This window comes from Pan paniscus, chromosome 18 (assembly GCF_029289425.2).
Source record: "Pan paniscus chromosome 18, NHGRI_mPanPan1-v2.0_pri, whole genome shotgun sequence".
NCBI lineage: Eukaryota > Metazoa > Chordata > Mammalia > Primates > Hominidae > Pan > Pan paniscus.
This window is the reverse complement of record NC_073267.2, coordinates 37,631,635-37,649,366: the sequence shown is the minus strand read 5'-3', so window position 1 is coordinate 37,649,366 and position 17,732 is coordinate 37,631,635. Positions and strand designations below refer to the sequence as shown.

Genomic DNA, 17,732 nt, shown 5'->3' with positions numbered 1-17,732 from the left:
GACTTGTCCAGAGTCACCCAGCGGGTTTGGGGCAAAGCTGAGACTTGTTACTTGACATCCTAAGGTCTTGCAGAGGCTAATGATTAGCTTGTTTGTGCTCAAAAAATGAAGCAGCCTGGGCGTGGTGGCTCATGCTTGTAATCCTAGCACTTTGGGAGGCTGAGGCAGGCAGATCGCTTGAGCTCAGGAGTTCGAGACCAGCCTGGGCCACAAAGTGAGACCCCTGTCTCTACAAAAAAATGCAAGAATTAAAAAATTAGCTGGGTGTTCTGGTGCGTGCCTGTGATCCCAGCTACTTGGGAGGCTGAGGTGGGAGAATGGCTTGAGCCTGGGAGGCAGAGTTTGCAGAAAGCAGAGATCGCGCCACTTCACTCTAGCCTGGGCAACAGAGCCAGTCCCTGTCTCAAAAAAAAAAAAAAAAAAAGAATGAAGCAGTTGTTGGTCAGGACAGGACTGTAAACAGGGCTGACACACTCAGATGTGTCAAACATCGCTAATGCCAAAGGTGACAGAGTCATTTGTTTTCATCCAAACATTTGAGAAAGTTGGACGAGGTGACTCACGCCTGTCATCCTAGAGCTTTGGGAAGCCAAGGCAGGAGGATCATTTGTGATCAGGAGTTTGAAACCAGCCTAGGCAAAATAGCAAGACCCCCATCTCTACAAAAAATAAGCCGGGCATAGTGGCCCACACCTGAGGTGGGAGGATCCCTTGAGCCCATGAGTTTGAGCCTGCAGTAAGCTATGATTGCACCACTGCACTCCACCCTGGGCATACAGTGAGACCCTTCCCCCAACCAAAAACATTGAGAGCAGCTCTTGATGAGTGAACTGTACTTCGTGGTCAGCAGTTCTGGGTAGTAATTTCAGAGCTGTCCTTTCAGCCCTTGGAGCTGATGCAGGACCTTAAACATGAGCGCTGGTGGAGGAGGGAGGGTTGGGAAGGTGCATCAAGGTAGATGAAGAGTGTCCCTGGGGTTGGGCCAACTGGCGGTCCGTCTCTGGTCCAGTGTGTTCACCTTGCCCCCGTCTGACCTTCTGCAGTTGGTATTCCGAGTTGAGTTTGACTACGTGAGAGCTGCTCTCAGCTTTAACTGCCTTTCCCAAGACAGCCCTTGTTTTTATTCTAAAGCTGTGGTTCTCAACTGGAAGCAGTTTTGCCACCCCAGGGGACATCTAGCAGTGTCTGGAGACATTTTTGATTGTCATGAGTGGAGGAAGGGGTGCTACTGGCATCAGGTGGGCAGAGACCAGGGATGCTGCGGAACATCCCACGATACACAGAAGAGCTCCCCTCACGACACAGAATGACGCAGCCCAAGAGTCACAGTGCAGAGTTTGTGGCCAGCTGCGGTGGCTCACGCCTGTAATCCCAGCACTTTGGGAGGCCAAGGTGGGAGGATCGCTTGAGGCCTGGAGTTCAAGACCAGCCTGGCCAATATGGTGAAACCTCATCTCTACTAAAAATACAAAAATTAGCCAGGCATGGTAGCGCATGCCTGTAGTCCCAGCTACTTGGGAGGCTGAGGCACGAGAATCACTTGAACCCAGAAGGTGGAGGTTGCAGTGAGCTGAGATTGCGTCACTGCACTCCAGCCTGGGTAACAGAGCGAGACTGTGTCAAAAAAAAAAAAAAAAAAAAAAAGACTTAGCAACTATTATTACTAGTATTAGTATTATTAATTTGTCAGGCTCACTGAATTTTCTCAAAAATTTGGCAAATTTTTGAGAAAACATTCTCAAAACATTTGGCAAATCTGTGGCCAAATGTTGTTTTGGGGACCCAAGGCTCATAGGAGCAAAACAGCTTTCAGGTTTCTGGATCTGCCAGAGACTCAAGTGTCCTGTTGTGTGTTTTGTGTCTCAGTGAGGGAAAGGGAATATGTAGCACCTTCCAAATGGATTTGACCTTGACTGCCCCACTGTTTGAAGAGCTTCTCAACCTCCGCAGCTCCACCCCAGCCCAGATATTTCAGGGAATTAGGGTTCCAAGGGGCATGCTATGGAAAACACCATTCTAGCATGAGTCAAAGCTTCTCATCCCCCATCTTGCTGTCTTTTGACCAAAGCAGATTTTGCACGTCGTAACTGTCAGAGACATCAAAGCCAGAGGGAATCCAGCCTGCTCCAAGCTCTCCTTTTTTGGACAGAGACTGAATCTTTGCACTTGATCTTGTTTGTGTTTTTAAGTCTGAGGTTAGACAGGGTTCCAGGCAATGGAGGCGTGCGTGTCCTTTTATTTTTCTGTTGTAGCTTTTGCTATTTTTTCTGACTTTTAAGGCAACTCATCCACATGGCAATTAGAAAGAGCCCACTTAGGTCTGGGCGCAGCGGCTCATGCCTGTAATCCCAGCACTTTGGGAGACCGAGGCAGGCAGATCACTTGAGGTCAGGAGTTCAAGACCTCAGCCTGGGCAACATGGTGAAACCCCGTCTCTACAAAGAATACAGGAAAATAGCTGGGCATGGTGGCAGGTGCCTGTGGTCCCAACTATTTGGGAGGCTGGGGTGGGAGGATCACTTGAGCCTGGGAGGTGGAGGTTGCCGTGAGCTGAGGTCATGCCACTGCACTCCAGCCTGGGCGACAGAGCAAGACCCTGTCTCAGAAAAAAAAAAAAAGAAAAAAAAAGAAGTCCACTTTACTTGTCATAGTGCTTAGAACAAATGAAACACTCTCCTAGTCCTCTTGGGATGTAATTGGCTACCATCTGCACAAACTCTTCATTATTGCACAATAATATCAATATACTTAATGCTACTGAACTGTGTTTAAGTGGCCGAGGTGGTGAATGTTAGCTGTATTTTACCACAGTGAAAGATAAGAGGGAAGGAAAATGAAGTGTACTTTACAACCAAAAAAGTATGCACACCATGAGTGTGCAGCTTGATGAATTTTCGAGAGGATATATTTTTTATAGATGGGGGTCTCACTCTGTCACCCAGGCTGCAGTGCAGTGGCATGATCACGGCTCACTGCATCCCTGACCTCCTGAGCTTAAGTGATCCTCCCACCTCAGCCTCCTGAGTAGCTGGGACTGCAGGTGCACACTATCACAACCGGTTAATTTTTGTATTTTTGCTAGAGACAAGGTTTCACCATGTTGACCAGGCCGGTCTCAGCCTCCTGGGCTCAGGTTATCCTCCTACCTCAGTCTTCCACACAGGTAATTAAAAAAATTTTTTCTTAGAGATGGGTCTTGCTGTGTTGGCCAGGCTGGTCTCAAACTCCTGGGCTCAAGTGGTCCTCCCATCTTGGCTTCTCAAAGTGCTGGGATTACAGGCATGAGCCATGTCACCCGGCCCAACAGTTTGATGAATTTTCAGAAAGTGAACACTCAGAGGGCTGGCATTCAGATGAAGATCTAGAGGTCAACCCTCACAAGCCCCCCTCACGTTCTGTCCTTGCAATCATTGCACACCCGAGGCTCATTCATTCCTTATCTGAGTTCTATCACCGTAGATTAATTCTGCCTGGTTTTGGACCTCAGTTCAATAGTCACAGAACCTGTGCCTTTTGTGACCACCTTCTTTTGCTCAAGGATGTGTTGTGAGATGTCCTTTTTTGTGGTGTGGAGCTGTAGTTTACTTCACCTGATTCGAGTCCTATTTTGGGTGTTCGTAATGCGTCAGGTACTGTGCCAGGTGCCTTACAGGATTGATTCCTTTATGGGCATCTGACAAGCCCACCCACCTTATGTGAAAGGCAGAACCAAATAGACTCCAGAATGAGACCCAGGTTTGGGTCCCGGCTCTGACACTTCTTTTTTTTTGAGATGGAGTCTGACTCTGTCACCGAGGCTGGAGTGCAGTGGTATGATCTCAGCTCACTGCAACCTCCACCTCCCGAGTTCAAGTGATTCTCCTGACTCAGCATCCCAAGTAGCTGGGGCTACAGGCACATACCACCAATCCTGGCTAATTTTTAATTTTTGTATTTTTAGTAGAGACAGGGTTTCACAATGTTGGCCAAGCTGGTCTCAAACTCCTAACCTCAAGTTATCCCCCCACCTCAGCCTCCCAAAGTTCTGGGATTATAGGCATGAGCCATCACACTCGGCCTACTTGTGATCAATCTTACTTCATCTTCACACCCTCCCATTTCTCTTACGCATCCTCCAGTTTCTCTCTCTCTCTCTCTCTCTCTCTCTCACACACACACACGATCTGCTGCGACACCTTAAGAAACAAGAGATTATCAAGGAATGATTGAATATTTTGCCGCATTTCCTATTTTGCTGCCTGTTTAAACTAACCTCAGTTATACTATTAAAAGAAGACGCATCGTATCAAGCCACTTCTGTGACTATGGCTGTCCAGAAATAAACGTAATTAAAACAACCAACAGTAGTAAATGCTATTGGTTAGGAATGAGCGAAATGGCTTAGAGTCACCGGAAGTGAGAAAGGGTATAGAAACAGAAGGTACTTGGTGTAGACCAGGGGTGTCCTATCTTTTGGCTTCCCTGGTCCACCCCAGAAAAAGAAGAATTGTCTTGGGCCACACGTAAAATACACTAGCACTAATGATAGCTGATGAGCTAAAAAAAAAAAAAATCGTGAAAAAATATCATACTGTTTTAAGAAAGTTTATGAATTTGTATCGGGCCACATTCAAAGCCGTCCTGGGCCCCATGCAGCCTGTGGGCTGCAGGTTAGACAAGCTTGGTGTAGAGAGTTTCATCTAAACCTCATGGCAGCTCTGTAGGGCACCCATTAGGTCCCCAGTATTAATATACAGTAAATCTGAGTCTCAGAGATCTACGTAAGTCACCCAGAAGCACGCATTCTGCAGTGGCAGAGTCACGTTTGAATTAGCATCTGATTGCAAAGTCTGGGTGTCTTTTCATGACTGCAGGTTATCTTACCTCTCAAGAGGAGGCAACCAATCAAATGTTGCCAGCACCAATGAACTTGTACTTTCTTTAGGCTCAGAAAGATCTTTTAGGCTAATGAAAATGCCCTCTGTTTATGAAATGTTCTTGTTCTCTGTGGCTTTCTCTTTTTTGAGACAGGGTCTCACCCTGACACCCAGGCTGGAGTGCAGTGATGTAATCATAGCTCACTGCAGCCTCAAACTCCTGGGCTCAAGCAACCCTCCTGCCTCAGCCTCCTAGTAGCTGGGACTACAAGCACGCATCATCATGCCTGGCTGATTTTTTTTTAAGGGATGGGGTCTTGCTATAGTGCCCAGTCTGGTCTCGAACTCCTGGGCTCAAGCAATCCTCCTGCCTTGGCCTCCCAAAATATGGGATTATACATGTGGGCTACTGCCAGCCTCTTTTCTTTCAATTATTTTTTAATCTATAGGTTCCCCTCCTTTTTGTTTGTATTTTATTTGTTAAAGAAAGAGAGTCCTGGCCGAGCGTGGTGGCTCACACCTGTAATCTCAGCACTTTGAGAGGCCAAGGCGGGTAGATCACCTGAGGTCAGGAGTTTGAGACCAGCCTGGACAATATGGTGAAAGCCCGTCTCTACTAAAAATACAAAATTAGCCACGCATGGTGGCATGCACCTGTAATCCAACTCCTCGGGAGGCTGAGGCAGGAGAATCACTTGAACCTAGGAGGTGGAGGTTGCAGTGAGCCAAGATCCCGCCGTTGCACTCTAGCTGGGCGACAGAGCATAGTCTCTCACCTTTGGGATTTTAATGCATTGGTTAGCATGCTCTCCTGTGCCTTGCATTTTCCACAGACAGGCGTCAGATCTGGAGGCTTCATCACTTTCATCCCCCATCTCCATCCCCTTTTCTTTTTAGCAAGAATATGTCATTAGTGGTAACGGCACTTCCTGTAGTGGCCCATCTGCAGGCATGTAATGTTTATAATGTCTAGTCAGCTCTCTCTTTTTGTGATGTTAGGGTTAATTAGTGGATTTAGGTGATGGCAGGCGGACCCATCCCTTAAAAATTCCACAAGAGCTCTTCATCTGATATAGTCAGTCTTGTGGTGGGGACCCTAGACCAGCATCATCATCATCACCACCCGGAAGCTGGTTAGGAATGCATATTCTTGGGCCCCATCCCAGTCCTACTGACTCAGAAGCTAATGCACCAGGAAATGTGAGCCCTATTGGCCTAATGGTTTTAGCAATTACTGGTAGAACTTGCCAACTTGCCAAGACCCTTTCTTTCTTCCTTTCTTTTTTTTTTTTTTTTTTTTTTTTTTTTGAGACGGAGTCTCACTCTGTCGCCCAGGCTGGAGTGCAGTGGCGCATCTCCACTCACCCACTCACTGCAAGCTCCGCCTCCCAGGTTCACACCACTCTCCTGCCTCAGCCTCCCGAGTAGCTGGGACTACACACGCCCGCCACCACGCCAGGCTAATTTTTTTTTCTTTTCTTTTTTTTTTTTTTTAAGTAGAGACAGGGTTTTGCCGTGTTAGCCAGGATGGTCTCGATCTCTTGACCTCGTGATCTGCCCGCCTCAGCCTCCCAAAGTGCTGGGATTACAGGCGTGAGCCACCGTGCCCGGCCTCTTCCTTCCTTTCTTTCTTCTTTCTTTCCTTCCTTCCTTCCTTGGCAAAGTCTTGCTCTGTTGTCCAGGCTGGAGTACAGTGGCATGATCTTGGCTCATTGCAACCTCCACCTTTGGAGTTCAAGTAATTCTCCTGCCTCAGCCTCCTGAGTAGCTGGAATTACAGGCACATGCCACTATGCCCAGCTAATTTTTGTATTTTTTAGTAGAGACAGGGTTTTCCCATGTTGACCAGGCTGGCCTCAAACTCGACCTCAGGTGGTCTGCCCGCCTGGGCTTCTCAAAGTGCTGGGATTACAGGTGTGAACCACCGTGCCCAGCTTGAGACCCACTATTTTATTAGCTTTATAAACAGTTACATCCTAGTTTTATTGTTCTGCATGTATTCGCTGGAATTCTTCCATGTAGAAGGGAGTCTTTTTTAAGATAGGGTAACTGGAGTCAGGGGCAGGACACTGTTGGTCTTACTATGAGCTAAGCCAAATTCAATAACAATTTTAAAATGCAGAAAGGAGGATTGTTAAACTTAGGACAATACATGTTGTCTACCAGATCTTTATTTCTCTTTCTGGATATCTGAAGTGATTATTCAGATTTAGATGGGATTTCCTCATTTCTCTGCCTTTTTTTTTTTTTTTTTTGCATGAAGTCTTGCTCTGTTGCCTGGGCCGGAGTGCAGTGGCACCATCTCAGCTCACTGCAACCTCTGCTTCCTGGGTTCAAGCGATTCTCGTGCCTCAGCCTCCCGAGTAGCTAGGATTACAGGTGCCTGCCACCAAGCCCAGCTAATATTTTTGTGTTTTTAGTAGAGATCAGGTTTCGCCATGTTGGCCAGCTGGTCTTGAACTCTGGACCTCAAGCAATCCTCCTACCTCAGCCCCAACAAAGTGCTAGGATTACAGGTGTGAGCCACTGCACCTAGCCGCCACTTCTTTTTCATCAGCTACGCTATCAGGTCTCCCAGCAGAAAATCTCTGAGCAAATCAACTTCCAGGTTTGTTTTTTGTTTTTTTGAGACCGAGTTTCGCTCTTACTGCCCAGGCTGGAGTTCGGTGAGAGGCACAATCTTGGCTCACTGCAACCTCCACCTCCCGGGTTCAAGTGATTCTCCTGCCTCAGCCTCCCGAGTAGCTGGGATTATAGGCGCATGCTACCACGCCCAGCAACTTTTTGTATTTTTAGTAGAGATAGGGTTTCACATGTTGGCCAGGCTGGTCTCGAACTCCTGACCTCAGGTGTTCCATTGGCCTTGGCCTCCCAAAGTGCTGGGATTATAGGCATGAACCACTGCAACCAGCAGCAGGTTCTTAAAATTCGTTTTTAAATTATTATTTTCAGCCCTGAAAGGAAAAAAATAGGTATTGGAATATCTGCCACTCCCATTCTGTCTTGCAAAATCTGCATCACCCAAAAGGTTGGGTTTCAGGAGTTGGCTGCTCAGCTCTAGGGATCCAGGAGTGGGACATGGGTCTTTATTCTGTCGCTGTGGGATCTGGGGCCCAAGCGTGGGGATTATCAGTGAATTCAAAGGAGTTGTGAATTCCCTGCTGAAGGAGGGATGTCAACCACGCATAGATCCTGGTGGCCATATGTCGTCACTTAGCCAGCAACTCAGTTCTTTGGAGCCCAGCAGCAAGAGGTAGAAGGGGCTGTAAGCCAGTGTTTCCAGGACAGCCCCTGCAGCTATGGTCAGAGAGTCAGGAACAGGGGGCCGGACAGGCCTATAGAGTGTGTTGTCTCTGTCCCTCTCCTCATAAACACATCGGATAACAGGACAGATAACGTGAATCTACCATCCATGGGCTTCCCATGTAGACAGGACATTTAATGACCTAATCTTCCATCAAGAGAGACTTCCCCTTCTTAATTTAGTTACCCTAAGGAACAATTTGTATAGAAAAGGCAGAATCAAGATTTTCACATTTCCACCCCACTTTCTGTACCCATTTAAAAAATAATGCATTTGGGGCTGGGCACAGTGGCTCACCCCTGTAATCCCATCACTTTGAGAGCCCGAGGCTGGTGGATCACTTGAGGTCAGGAGTTTGAGACCAGCCTGGCCAACTTGGCGAAGCCCCGTCTCTACTAAAAATACAAAAATTAGCTGGATGTGATGGTGCACGCCTGTAACCCTGGTTACTCAGGAAGCTAAGGCAGGAGAATCGCTTGAACCCAGAGTGCAGTGAGCCAAGATTGCACCACTGCACTCCAGCGTAGACAACAGAGCAAGACTCCATCTCAAACAACAACAACAAAAATCATTTTGAACAAATGCATTTAAATATATTTGTCTTTCAACACTTTTTGGGGTGTTAGGGTGATGGACATATAATTATTTTTCTTATTGATATTCACACTGTCTCGTATTTGACCAGATAGAACCCTAGTATAATATTTTGGTATGCAGTTTTCTAGACTTTTAGAAATGTACACACAAACATATAAAATGAAGACAAATACTTTATGACAAATATTTTAATCAGCTTTATTGAGGTATAATCTATATAAAGTAAAACTCACCGATTTAAAACAAATTCAAGTTTTTTTAAGTGTACAGCTTGAGTGAGTTTTTTCAACTTAAAAAATTTATTTCTTAATTGACAAATAATCATACATGTTCATGGAGTCCATAATGATTTTTTTAGTTGTTTGGTTGGTTGGTTTTGAGACAGGGTCTCGCTCTGTGGCCCAGGCTGGAGTGCAGTGGCATGACTACAACTCACTGCAGCCTTGACCTCCTGGGCTCTAGCTGTCTTCCCGTCTTAGCCTCCTGAGTAGCTGGAACCATAGGCATGCACCACCGTGCCAGGCTAATTTTTAATTTTTTTACAGAGACAGGGGCTTCTTATGTTGCCCAGGTTGGTCTTGAACTCCTGGCCTCAAGGGATCCTCCTGTCTCAGCTTCCCACAGTGCTGGGATTACAGGTGTGAGCCACTGAGTCCAGCTCTTAGTAATGTTTTGACATTAATACATATAATGTGTGGGGAGATAAGATCAGGATAATTAGCATATCCATCATCTCAAGCATTTACCTTTACTTTTATTTTGCTACTTCCTATATAATGACATTTATCATCTCTTTGTGTTGGGAACATTCAATGTCCTTCTTCTAGCTCTTGGAAACGATGTAATATTTTATTGTTCACTTTACTCATCCTATAGTGGATAGAACATTCTTAATGAGTTTTGACAAATGTATACAGTCTTGTAAGCACCACCATGACCACAGGGAATACTTTTATCACCCCGAAAGGTGGTGCCTCTTACCTCTTATGTACCTCTTCTGTGCCTCTTACTAATCCATTCCTTTCCTTGCCACTGGCAACTCTTTTTTTTAATTTTTTTGAGACAGCGTCTCACTCTGTCACTCAGGCTGGAGTGCAATCGTGCAGTCTCGGGCCCACGGCACGCAGGTAGGCCAGGTGCACTGTGGCCTTCACCTGTAGCACACATGAGGGAGAGGGAGGCAGAGAGAGCCCCCAGCGGGAGGGGTGAGTTGAGGCAAGGCCAGGCGAGGCTCCCAGAAAACATGCCCATGGCAGATGGAACCACCACGCAGACCTCACCGGTTCTCCCGCCGTGCCTCCCACCAGGAGCACCATTTCCCTGACAGGCCCCAGCCAGCCTTAGAACCCCCATCTCCTATACAATCCCCAGGGAGCTAGTATTAATATTTTTTCTTTTCTTTTTTTTTTTTTTTTGAGGACAGGGTCTTGCTTTGTCGCCCATGTCACCCAGGCTGGAGTACACTGGCATGATCATGGCTCACTGCAGCCTTGAACTCCTAGGCTCAAGTAATCCCCCCGCCTCAGCCTCCCGAGTAGTCAGGACTATAGGTTTGTACCACCATGTTTTGTTAATTTTCATAGTTTTAAAGAGATGGAGTCTCGCTATGTTGTCCAGGCTAGTCTCAGACTCCTGGCCTCAAGCGATCCTCCCTCCTCGGCCTTCCAAAGTGCTTGGATTACAGGTGTGAGCCACCACACCCAGCTAGAAGGGTTTTCTTGAACACCCACCATAGGTCAGGCATGTGTCTCTCCTTATAACAACCTCCATTTCACAGATAAGGAAACTGAGGCACAGAGAGGTTCAGCCACTGGCTTAAGGTCCTGCTCCTACAAATCTGAAGTTCTCTGCACAGCTGCAGCCAGACGGGACTGTTGAAAACATTAATCTAATTATATCTTGTCGTTGGCCTGTCCATGGCTATCTCTTGCTCTTAGAAGAAATCCCAGCCAGGAGAGGTGGCTCATACCTGTAAGCACTTTGGGAAGCCAAGGCGGGTGTGTCACCTGAGCTCAGGAGTTTGAGACCAGCCTGGACCAACGTAGTGAAACCCCATCTCTACTAAAAATACAAAAATTAGCCAGGTGTGGTGGCAGGCACCTGTAGTCCCAGCTACTCGAGAGGCTAAGGCAAGAGAATCGTTTGAAGCCAGGAGGTGGAGGTTGCAGTGAGCTGAGATTGCGCCATTACACTCTTCTCTGGGCGACAAGAGCGAAACTCTGTCTCAAAAAAAAAAAAAAAAAAGAAAGAAAGAACGAAAGAAAGAAATTCCAAGCTTTTTATCTCACCCCCACTCACTGCCTGCCAGCCTCATGGGACCCCTTTCTCTGGCACCCTAAGCTACTTCCCACCTCGGAGCCATTGCACCTGCTGCTCTCTCTGCCTGGAGCGCTCTTTCTCCTGCCCTTTGTATGATTGGTTCCTTCACACATTCTTTGGGGAAGCTCAAATGTCACTTCTCAGAGCATCCTGTCCATACCAACCATGGTATGGTTTCTCAGTGGTCTCTATTTCATCATTATTTCTTTTAAGAGGCAGGGTCTCACTCTGTCACCCAGGCTGGATTGCAGTGATGTGATCATAGCTCACTGCAGCCTCGAACTCCTGGCCTCAAGCAATCCTCCTGCCTCAGCCTCTGAAAGTGTTGGGATTACAGGCATGAGCCACTGCGCCTGATCATTCTTATTTTCTTTATAGCACTTATTGTTATTGGACATAGCTTACTTATTAGCATAATTATTTACTCTCTGTCTATCCTCACTAGTGTCTAATCTCTACCAGACTTAGCCTGGCACATAGTGGGTATCGTGTACATGTTTGCTGGATGGTCGAGAGGGTAGGTGGGTGAATAATTGAGCGGGTGGGTAGGTAGGTAGGTGTGTGAATGACTGGATGAATGGATGGAAAGATCAATGAATGGATGAACAGCTGAACAGACAGATGTATAGGTGAGGGAATGGTTGGATGTATTGTTAGGTGGGATAGATGGATGGATAAGTGAATGGGATGGATAAATGAGTAGGTGGGTGAGTGGACAGGTTGGACAGATAAATGTGTGGGTGGGATGGATAGATAAATGAGTGGATGGGATGGACAGATAAATGAGTTGGTGGGATGGATGGATAAATGAGTGGGTGGGATGGATAAATGAGTTGGTGGGAGGGATGGATAAATGAGTAGGTGGGATGGATGGATAAATGAATGGGTGGGTGGGTGGGATGGATAAATGGGTGGGTGGGACGGATAAATGAGTGGTTGGGATGGATAAATGAGTGGTTGGGTGGGTGAGATGGATAAATGAGTGGGTGGGATGGATAAATGAGTGGGTGGGTGGGTGGGATGGATGAGTGGATAGGATGGATAAATGAGTGGATGGGATGGATAAATGAGTGGGTGGGATGGATAAATGAGTGGGTGGGATGGATAAATGAGTGAGTGGGATGGATAAATGAGTGGGTGGGATGCATAAATGAGTGGGATGGACAAATGAGTGGGTGGGATGGATAAATGAGTGGGTGGGATGGATAAATGAGTGGGTGGGATGCATAAATGAGTGGGTGAGATGGATAAATGAGGGGGTGGGATGGATAAATGAGTGGGTGGGATGCATAAATGAGTGGGATGGAGGGATAAATGAGTGGGTGGGATGGATAAATGAGTGGGTGGGATGGCTAAATGAGTGGATGGGATGACTAAATGAGGGGGTGGGATGGATGGATAAATGAGTGGGTGGGATGGATAAATGAGTGGGTGGGATGCATAAATGAGTGGGTGGGATGGATAAATGAGTGGGTGGGATGGATAAATGAGTGGGTGGGATGGATAAATGAGGGGGTGGGATGGATAAATGAGTGGGTGGGATGGATAAATGAGGGGGTGGGATGGTGGATAAATGAGTGGGTGGGATGGATAAATAAGGGGGTGGGATGGATAAATGAGTGGGTGGGATGGATAAATGAGGGGGTGGGATGGATGGATAAATGAGTGGGTGGGATGGATAAATGAGGGGGTGGGATGGATGGATAAATGAGTGGGTGGGATGGATAAATGAGGGGGTGGGATGGATGGATAAATGAGTGGGTGGGATGGATAAATGAGGGGGTGGGATGGATGGATAAATGAGTGGGTGGGATGGATAAATGAGGGGGTGGGATGGATGGATAAATGAGTGGGTGGGATGGATAAATGAGTGGGTGGGATGGATAAATGAGTGAGTGGGATGGATAAATGAGTGGGTGGGATGCATAAATGAGTGGGATGGATAAATGAGTGGGTGGGATGGATAAATGAGTGGGTGGGATGGATAAATGAGTGGGTGGGATGCATAAATGAGTGGGATGGACAAATGAGTGGGTGGGATGGATAAATGAGTGGGTGGGATGGATAAATGAGTGGGTGGGATGCATAAATGAGTGGGTGAGATGGATAAATGAGGGGGTGGGATGGATAAATGAGGGGGTGGGATGGATAAATGAGTGGGTGGGATGCATAAATGAGTGGGTGGGATGGATAAATGAGTGGGTGGGATGGATAAATGAGTGGGTGGGATGGATAAATGAGGGGGTGGGATGGATAAATCAGTGGGTGGGATGGATAAATGAGGGGGTGGGATGGGTGGATAAATGAGTGGGTGGGATGGATAAATAAGGGGGTGGGATGGATAAATGAGTGGGTGGGATGGATAAATGAGGGGGTGGGATGGATGGATAAATGAGTGGGTGGGATGGATAAATGAGGGGGTGGGATGGATGGATAAATGAGTGGGTGGGATGGATAAATGAGGAGGTGGGATGGATGGATAAATGAGTGGGTGGGATGGATAAATGAGGGGGTGGGATGGATGGATAAATGAGTGGGTGGGGTGGATAAATGAGGGGGTGGGATGGATGGATAAATGAGTGGGTGGGGTGGATAAATGAGGGGGTGGGATGGATAAATGAGTGGGTAGGATGGATAAATGGGTGGGTGGGATGGATGGATAAATGGGTGGATGGGATGGATAAATCAGTGGGTAGGTGAATGGATGGGATGGATAAAAGAGTGGGTGGGATGGATAGGTGGGTGGGTGGATGAGCATCTAGGTGGATGATGGAATGGGTAAGTAGGTAGGTGGAGATACATAGCAGTATAGAAGATGAGAAACAGTGTAAGCTTCAGACTCAGACTGGCCTAGATTTGAGTCCCAGATTTGAGTCCCAGGTTGTGTCCCAGGCTAGCTATGAAAACGCAAACAAGTCTCTTAACTCTTTAAGACTTCGGTTTCTTGGCTGGGCACAGTGGCTCACACCTGTAACCCCTGCACTTTGGGAGGCAGAGGCCAGAGGATCACTTGAGCCCAGGAGTTCCAGACCAACCTGGGCAACATGGCAAAACCCATCTCTACTGAAAATACAAACATTAGCTGGGCATGGTGGCACACGCCTGTAGTCCCAGCTACTTGAGAGACTGAGGTAGGAGGATTGCTTGAGCCCAGGAGGTCGAGGCTGCAGTGAGCTATGATTACATCACTGTGGTCCAGCCTGGGTGAGTGAGCGAGCCACTTTCTCAAAATCAAAATAAAATAAATTTTAAAAGAATTCAGTTTCTTTATGTCTGAAATAGAGCTATCATATCTATTTTTTAGGGTGGTTGTGAGGATTAAGAAAATGAACATCTAGAATGCTACTGGCACATAGTAGGTGCTCAAGAAAGGTGAGTATCACTGCCAAGTGCTACATTTGGTGGGAGGACTTGGGCCCCTGGAGGTGGCAGCGGTGGGTGGGGAGGGGTGGGTGAAGCTGGTGGTTACCCTGCCGTATTGGATGCTGTCCTTTCCTGCTGGCCATCCTGCCCTGTCAGGGTCATCCAGAGGAACCTCTGTCTGGGCTTCTGAAGTGGTACGGTCCTTCTCAGGGACTGACTTGATGGACCTGTCATTTAGAGGAAATGAAGACAGAGTCAGCATCTCTCCCAATGGTGGGGTGTATGTGCCTAACCCTCAGGCCCACTGACAGCCACTGAGCTCTGGGTACACTCTGTACTCTTTCATTCATTCATTTATCTAACAGAATACTGACCAGATATCACACTTCCCTTCTTCCCATATGGTACCCAGCTAAATGCCATCTATTACCCCAGGGTCAAGCAAGCCCATTCTTCTGATGCCAATTCACAGGATGAACTTAACTTGCCCACCATTGGAACTCTGTTCTCAGAATTTTCTTTTTTTTTTTTTGAGATGGGGTCTTGCTACATTGCCCAGGTTGGTCTCAAACTCCTGAGCTCAAGCAATCCACCTGCCTCAGCCTCCCAAAGTGCTGGGATTACAGGCATGAGCCACCACGCCCAGCCTGTTCTCAGAATTTTTATTTTGGCTTAAGCTTTCGTGCAGTTGTTTTGTTCCTACTGTATACCATCAGATTTGTCAGTCCAACTGGCAGAATATAAATTATGCACAATTCAGATGCTAAAGACTCTTTGAATGTTTTATCTGTGGATGAGTGGGCTGACTTAACCTCTGTGCCTCAGTTTCCTCAGCTGTAAAAATAGGAATATTATCTATCTATCCATCCATCCATTTATCCATTCATCTACATACCTGTATATCTACATATACATGTCTACCTACCTCCTATTAAATTAAGGTTAGCCCAAAGCTGCCTCCTTACATATTTTAAGTTTGGCCTAAAGGTTTTCCCCGTACATAGTGAACTGTAACCTAATTGGACTCAAACAGACTGCAACCTACTCCTGTGTCAATCAGTGAGTTTCAGCCAATCAAAGGCAACCAACCGTTCAAACCATGTTCCAATAAAGCAAAGCTGAGCTGTAACCAATCCGGCTGTTTCTGTACCTCACTTCTGTTTTCTGTCCTTCACCTTCCTTTTTCTGTCTATTAATCTTTGACCCCATGGCTGTACCAGAGCCTCTCTGGACGTATTCTGGTTCAGGGACTGCCCGATGTGCGGATCATTCTTTGCTTAGTTAACCTCTGTTAGCCAGGTGCAGTGGCTCACGCGTGTAATCCCAGCACTTTGGGAGGCTGAGGCAGGTGGAACACCTGAGGTCAGGAGTTTGAGACCATCCTGGACAACATGGCAAAACCCTGTCTCTACTAAAAATACAAAAATTAGCCGGGCCTGGTCACATGTGCCTGTAGTCCCAGCTACTCAAGAGACTGAGGCATGAGAATCGCTTGAACCTGGGAGACAGGGATTGCAGTGAGCCGAGATTGTGCCATTGCACTCCAGCCTGGGTGACAGAGCAAGATTCTGTCTCAAAAAACCCCCCCCAAAAAACAAAAAACCTCAGACACATTAAATTTGCTAGAGGTTAATTTGGCACAATCTCGGCTCACTGCAACCTCCGCCTCCGAGGTTCAAGCGATTCTCGTGCCTCAGCCTCCCGAGTAGCTGGGACTACAGGCACATGCCACCACGCCGGCTTTTTAAAAAAAATTTGCTTATTTTTTATTTTTAGTAGAGACGTGTTCACCATGTAGGCCAGGCTGGTCTCGAACTCCTGACCTCTAGCTAGTGATCCACCCGCTTCAGTTTCCCAAAGTGCTGGGATTACAGGTGTGAGCCACCGTGCCCAGCCTTAATGTGTCTACTGGTTTTCTTTTAACATGACTACCTATCCATCTGATCTTACTTCAGATTCTTGTGCGCTGTGAAGGTGGTGGGATTTCTCAGTGTGTGTGTGATTGAGAAGTGTCCTCAGGTTGGCTAGCTGGGATGGGGGTCAGCCCCAATGGTCCCCGGGGACTGAGGCCCCTCAAGATCGCTGCCGCCCACCACCCCTGTATAGCAGGCACTTAAGCTCAGGCCATCTGGTATCAGTGGCCTGTTGTTCTGCTTCCCAAGACCCCTCTCATTAAGAGGGGAGAGTATCAGGCAGCAGGTCCTTGTGCTGCAGACAGCTCCACAGTGAGCCCAGCTGTGTCCTGGCTGGAGGGAGCTGAGAAAAGAGGGGACCGGAGGCCTCCTCCTGGCCCCTTGCCCACGTGTTCTGGCCAGCGTCAAGTGATGCTGTGCATACAGACCCAAGCCCTGTGCATAGCCAGCCTGTCAAAGCATAAGTGGCCGGGCCTGGCATGGTGGTTTACAGCTATGGGGAGGAACCAGTCCTGCCCTACTGCAGCATTCAGACAACTCCAGCAAGCTGGCCTCGGCCCACTTGAAGACATCCATCAATTGGAAGGCATATTGTTCATTCCATGAACTGACCTTATGGGGGCCTAATCATCTTGGCTAACTGGACCAATTTTGGTAAATTATCCCTCAGCAGGGCACCATGGGGGGACTTCAGCAGGTTCTCTATCCATAATGGTTTTGGTTGCCCGCCTAACTGCCCGAGATGCGGGTGGTCCCTTCAGCCACTTCAGCTTGAGCCTGTGCCCTTCTGAGTGTGGCGCCACGGTGGACTCACCTCTGGTGTCTAAGCTCGGGCCTCCTGCCTGCAGAGGTGCCTCTGGGGTCCTTGGTGCTGGTCGCAGGTTCTGTTTCTGCAAGGTCAAGAGAGTCCTGTCACACAACATGGCCCAGATACCCACTTTGACACCCACTGACTATGTGGCCTTAACCGCTCTGACCATCCATTTCCCCTGATCTGGCTCCTGCCACGTCTCCAGCAACCTCTCTCAACACCCCACTCTGAGTTCTTCCAGGAACATCCTTCAGGCATTCACTCACTCATTCATTTCTTCAATCAGTGATAACTGAGCACCTACTATGAACTTGAGGTTGGAAAAACAGCATTTAACACTGTACAAAGTCAAGTTACCTCTGTTTCCCCCAACAGCCTTGCTCAAGCAGTTCCTTGTGTCTGGAATGCTCTTTTCTGGCTAACTCTCACCTACCCTCAGGTACCATCTCCCCTAGGAAGGACACCTCCCCACCACTATCCCCCAGGTGTGGCCAGTAACTGAAAGCAGATCTGTAGTAGTTTAACCACAGACCTGTAAGCAACAAATAACTGCTACTGTAAGCTGCTAA

The 17,732-nt window shown here is 47.5% G+C and overlaps 1 protein-coding gene across 1 annotated transcript in view; it reads right to left on the bottom strand.

The window, feature by feature from the left end:
• Positions 1–9,738: 9,738 nt before the first annotated feature.
• LOC129394282 (ATP-binding cassette sub-family C member 6-like) overlaps positions 9,739–17,732 on the bottom strand; it is a 45,047-nt gene continuing 37,053 nt past the window's right edge. Inside the window, exons 17-19 of the mRNA XM_055100212.2 lie at positions 17,167–17,242; positions 14,546–14,666; positions 9,739–9,911 (exon numbers count right to left, since the gene is read on the bottom strand). Of these exons, the coding sequence (XP_054956187.1) occupies positions 9,840–9,911; positions 14,546–14,666; positions 17,167–17,242 (269 nt within the window). The 3' untranslated portion in view covers positions 9,739–9,839. The remainder of the gene's footprint in view (positions 9,912–14,545; positions 14,667–17,166; positions 17,243–17,732) is intronic.